This window comes from Dendroctonus ponderosae, unplaced genomic scaffold, assembly GCF_020466585.1.
Source record: "Dendroctonus ponderosae isolate FM_Combo_2020 unplaced genomic scaffold, Dpon_F_20191213v2 Dpon_F_20191213_6, whole genome shotgun sequence".
Lineage (NCBI taxonomy): Eukaryota > Metazoa > Arthropoda > Insecta > Coleoptera > Curculionidae > Dendroctonus > Dendroctonus ponderosae.
This window is the reverse complement of record NW_026018814.1, coordinates 2345082-2350925: the sequence shown is the minus strand read 5'-3', so window position 1 is coordinate 2350925 and position 5844 is coordinate 2345082. Positions and strand designations below refer to the sequence as shown.

The following is a 5844-nucleotide window of genomic DNA, read 5'->3' as shown; positions in this document are numbered from 1 at the left end:
GATGCGGCATAAGACTATTTATGTCATAATCAGCTAATTATTCCATATGCATTTGATGTTTCGGTTTTGGACGGAAACCAGCTAATTTTATATACATTCCTCAAATTGTCCATAATTTCATAGTATCGCTCAAATGTACGGCAATAATTTGCAAATTGCACAAAATCCATCCTCATCGAAGCGCTCCGATCACTTTCCAATTGAACCGTTTTGTTGTTTCAGCTTCAAATTGTAGTTGGAGTACAAAGCTGAGTCCCAAAATGGAGGTGGACAGTGTCGGGCAAATGGACCGTTCGCCCAATTTAAAGCGATCAAATAATTCAAATTACGAACACCAAACGAAGAAAATAAAAAACGAGCCTAAGGAGAAGATGTCGTCCGAGCTGTTGCATCAGCTGATATCGAATAATCATCAAAGAGGCAGGCCGAAAAGTAAAGGAAACTGGCTGTTGGATACGGGCGGAAAGGCCGCCTGTATATCACAGCCCAGTGATAGTGTCTTAATGAACCTTTTGGTAAGCGGATTTGATATCCGAGCTGGTTACATATGCCTTGCCCCAACCAAATCGAAACGATGAATCGCAACGAAACGCTTTTGTTTTGCACTACGTTCAAGTCAGGTTATTATTCCGGAATCTTATGAGCTTTAAACAATTTAGGATACGTTTGCTGATGGAAGGAGGAACAAACACCATGCGAATGTCAAGAGTGGACACTCTAGAAGTATCTCGTGTAACTTGTGATAATTGATAGAAACTGGCTTTTATCTATCTGTAAGCAATATAGTGCGACGCTTCATTGTAAAGTGATTAGAAGTGGGCGCCCATACACTCAGTCTACAGCGATCACTTTAGGTTTGCAATTATCGATACAAGTGTTCCAATGCCAAAGAAGTATTCAGAACAGTCCAGTGATCATCTGCGAGTCGTGTCTTGTGGTCGCCAACTGATTTTAGCTCAAAAAGTTCAGAGAAACTTCTACGTTTTCAATGTGAGACTAGAACATATCAATTGCGTTGAAGCGCTTTTGTAACACTTTTTATTTTTAAGCGAAAATTTATTTTTATACTTAACGGGTTTTCTGTGTGGCGTTTGATTTTTCGTTTTTGTTCGACGTTCAAGCGCTTTGTAGTTTATCGACTAAGAATGTTTAGTGTAGAATCGATCAACGCCCATTTGAATAGTTCTGCTAAGGGTCCACCTCAACCCTCTAGCCAGTAAGTTATGCACTTTGAATGTTTCTTACTTACTGGAAAAACTGCTATGGATGTGAAAGTTCCTTGTCGCTTATCGGTGATTTCTAGTCGTGTATTCGTTCCCTCCTCACTGCAGAGACTCAAAAGTACAATAGAGATCAGGGAGAGATTGAGATCCAATTACTGCCGTCGATTAACAAGCAAATAACTATAAAGCTGCGAAAAAGTGTGCAGTTCTAGAACTAGTTTGGACGCATGCTGGGTTACTAAAAGAGAATAGAAAGTCTATTTTTGGGACATCGAACAAGTGACCTAATAGTCACTGTTATATTTATCTGAGTTGCTAACGCACTAAATGAAAAGACTGTGATCAAAACCAACTAAAAAATATTTACATATATGCTCTCTATGTTTGTTTTTAACATTCCATTTTGGTCACAATAAAACAAAAAAGCGGTTTTCAAACCGCCGATGTGCATAGAAGCTAGGCTATAGTTAGAGATTAATAATTAATAAATTATTAATTAATAATTGATAAATCATACATTTTCGCGTATTATTCAAAAAACTTTAAAAACATATAAATATATTAACAACTAATTATTCATGTTGCCGTTAATTATTAGATTCTATGAACTAGTGTTAGTGCACATGTTATTCGGATTAACACTTTCAAAGCCCTTCTACATGTCTATTTAACTTTTAACTTAACTAAAATTTAATATTATGGATGTTGTGTTTCATACATCTATGCAAAGATCCTTTCCCGATAAATATTTTTATGCCCTGAGTGTTTGAAATGGGTTCTAATTCTTACTAGTCGAAATGGTCTTTGATAAGGCAATGTTAGGCCCTTGAGTGGTATACTGCTACTTAAGGGTCTAATAGTGCTCGATTTCTAAAAATATGTACATAGCTGGCGTCCCATAATAGTTAACTAGTTATAATTGTGAAATCGTTAAGTTCAAACGCATCAATCCTCTATATCGAATAGTCTCCCTTAAAGTGCCAGATACTAAGATCGAATTAAAGCTTCTCATTCTACCGATTGGTGATCGAAAAACATTCTAAAAAAAGTCAATGAAAAAGATGGATATTTTATTAAGTATATTGAAAATGTAGCTTTTATTACAACAGTTATTTTTTAAACAAATTGTAAAATGTGTGTACAAAACATCACAACATTCGTTATGAATATACTCTCTCGTATATTTTAGGAATTAATCCAGGTTTTGCTAGCAAATGAAGCAGAAGTATTTATTGTAGTAAGTTTGCGCAAAATTGCCTTCATTATTTTCGAGTAGTTCAGTCCAATGAGCCAAAGCTGCTACTAAATCAGGCTGAATAAAGATGGTTAACATTTTGTTTATTTGTTGAATAGTCGTTGTTATTTTATTACAGCAATAAAATAAAATATTAGTGATATTTGTAATCTTTTATAAAGGTTATATTTCTAGATTTATTGTGTGTATAATTTATTATACTGGCATATTTTTGCAATATGTCTGTTGTTGTCAATAAACCGAATTGAAAGTATAATTTTACTGTTTAATTTTTGTCCCAAAATGTGTGTTGGCTCTTGAACTAACGCAATTTTTTAATGAAAATTGGTCCCCAAGACTGTCCTTTATGCTTTGCGGAAATTGCATATATCTTCAGCCCAGTGGCTCATTTAGAAACACTTTACTTACGTGGTACGCACTTTGCTGGCTTTTTGTTATCATTTAACCAACATACATGGCAATATTTGGAATTCGCGTTGTAATGATTGATGAAAACCCTGCAGGCAAAGTGCGAACCACGCAAGTAAATTCTCACTGCAGAAAAAAATTCAGCCAAGACTGCTTTCATGCTTTTAGATCCTTCTCGATGTCAGTTTCTTTCTTGGAGGTTCTAAAAGTAACATTTACTAGTGATTTTCCCATTCTGATCGACTGTCTAATTTTTTATTGAACGATTCAAGAAAGGTAGTCCAAGACCTGCAGCTTTATTTTCCTCTATCCTGAAAAAAACGATSRTTCAGTACACTACTGGACCTACTAYTAAACCATGAAGGGAGTAAAGCTCGTGTCCCACGCTTCCTTTTGTACGATGATACGCTTGTACGAAAGTGTTTCTATTGGTTGGAGCTTTGTGATCAATTCGGCCGTCGTCGTACGAACTGACAGATCTCCAACCAATAGAAACACTTTCATACCATCGATGATACGAAAGTGTTTCTATTGGTTGGAGATCTGTGACCAATTCGGCCGTCGTCGTACAAACTGACAGATCTCCAACCAATAGAAACACTTTTGTATTATCGTATAAACGGAAGCATGGAACACGGGCTGAACTGCTCCCTTAAATACGTCTTTTATGGCAGCAAAGTAGACAGAAATTCAATCGATCCCGATTCTTCACTAATCGATATTCCTTTGCGCACCTCTGTAGTGTATTACAATCACAAAGCAAATAATTTGGTGTAAAAACATGTTTGGATCTTCTTCTAGCGCTCATACTTTTCATCACAGCCTACCATCAAGCGCATATTCTGTATTTTTCAAATATTTTATTTGTCATTATTCGCTGTTAATTCCACTGCTCGAATAGAGTTGGGCTGACGCGTTTATCAATTTCTCGCAAAAATAATCCTTATTATTAAATACATAACAGACGCACGTGTCCCACTAAACTACAATAAACTGCGTTCAAAACATTCAAAGTCAAACATATTTGGCAAATGAATGAAGCTTATGTAACGTTAATTAGGCGATGTTAACTATAGGCGCAAGGAATTATAAAATTCGCTGGCGGAAGAGCCGTGGCCTTGTTTTTGTTGACTTTTCCCCATTTTAATTGACTGATACGTTTAGTTTTAATAAGGAAAGTTGTTGGTTTTTAGCTAAATATGGCCGGGCGATTGTTAATTCACTCGCCGACTCTTAGTAAATTTGCGTATTTAATGTTTCCTCATCACTCCTGTGTAGCTTTAGCAAACTGTAATTACGATAGCGACTGTTTTAATTTAAGATATTAGGGCAGGCTTAAATTTATTTTCTGTGTTCCACCTGATTTTGGGCAAGGCACTTGTAATCAATTTTCGCTCGGTTTTCAAACATGGCATTAATAAAGAAATAAAACAGACCTGATTCTTGTAGGAAGCTGATAAGCCTCCAAAAGCGGCTGCAGAAGTGCTGCCCATCCAAACTCGTGTGAGCGCTAGGCGCGGCTTGATCAATGCGAATTTGCTGGGCAGGAAAAAGATGTTGCATCAAAAGCAGCAGGAAAAGTATCGAAAGCAGGTGCAGTCTAAAGGCAGTCTGATGCGGAAGAATTCGCTTGCCATGGTGGATCCCGAGTCCGTACCATCTCTGCTCGATCTAACCCAGCAGGACTTTGAGGTAAATTGCGGGAATGTTGATGATAAAACAGGCCATTTATTGGGTTTGTTTGTGTTGCAGCTGAATGCTCCTGTGGATTCTTCGCTGCTGCAAGGCGAAGAGCTGCTGATCGCTCTGGAAGTTGCGCAGAGCATTTAGCTGGAGGAGAACGCTATCGGGACCATCGCCGATAGTTTAAGCGTGGCAGCACCTGGAGAGTTTGAAATTCCGCTTATTGTTATTCGAGGAGACGTTGTTAGTGTACAAAATTGCAAAATTCCGCTCAGCACTTAGATTGGAGAAACAACGTTGATGGCACACTTTGTATTCAAAATCTTCAATCCTCTAATTTCCTATTGATTTACTGCTCATAACAGTGGTTTGAAGTCATTTGTGATTTTAGCTCTTCAAACCGGACTCTGTGAGGAAACTCGATTGTTTTATTTGATTTCACCCTGTGTACATTATCGGAAATATTGAAGTGTGCCCATATATATGAACATAGAACATATTTTTATATGGTATGGACTGCAGCGGCTGTCTTGTAGAGTGGGTATTAGTCATAGAAAGTAAACTAAGTAAAGTAGCTTTCCCTTATACAGTGCGATCATTCCACGGAATCAACTAAGAATACTGTTGTGTGCAGTTTGTCTTTTTCTGGGAGTCGGAAGCTATGCGCACTTACTAACGGATCACGTCAATAACCATTTACATAAATGAAGCCAAAGAGTTCAAGAAATAGACCAAAAAATCAGACGCTAATATATTTATACGGTTGAGACATTTTAATTTTTTCCATTTTCAATCGCTATCCGTACGATTAATCAGTTCTGAAGACAGCATTTGTTATTATTTTTTTGTTCTCAGAATTGGATTTGCTGCATTTTCGCATTAAGCTGATGCGAAACTTTTCTACCATCCGACAGCGTTTCTATTGATGAGTTTTAAGTATACATACGGTCGATGATCAGTTATTGCAGGTTTTTTATTGACCGGGTTTACTAGGCGAGTGAAACTGAAGCTTTGGGGCGATTCTTCGAAACTTTCTGCATCGGTAGGATGGAGTGTCTGCTAAAGTTGGTCAAAGTTTCAAGTTGCTGCTTGATTTAGTTTGAAACATGCAAATTTTTAAAAGCGAGAGCGCAATTGCGGAAACTTCCATTTTCAGACCGGTATTCACCAAGCAGGAAAAAATTAGAATTATGTGTGATTTTTATGAAACTTTCTACATCTGTAGAGTCGAGTGTCTTCTAAAGATGGTAAAAATTTCAAAGAATTATTTGCTTT

At 37.1% G+C, this 5844-nt stretch overlaps 1 protein-coding gene across 3 annotated transcripts in view; it reads left to right on the top strand.

Moving 5' to 3' along the window:
• The window catches only part of LOC109536300 (hypoxia-inducible factor 1-alpha), a 55169-nt gene extending 49833 nt beyond the window's left edge, over positions 1 to 5336 (top strand). For all 3 annotated transcript variants that reach the window (XM_048667791.1, XM_048667790.1, XM_048667789.1), the window contains exons 11-13: positions 223 to 515; positions 4336 to 4578; positions 4639 to 5336. In XM_048667791.1, the coding sequence (XP_048523748.1) occupies positions 223 to 515; positions 4336 to 4578; positions 4639 to 4716 (614 nt within the window). In that variant the 3' untranslated portion in view covers positions 4717 to 5336. The remainder of the gene's footprint in view (positions 1 to 222; positions 516 to 4335; positions 4579 to 4638) is intronic.
• The last annotated feature ends 508 nt before the right edge of the window (positions 5337 to 5844 follow it).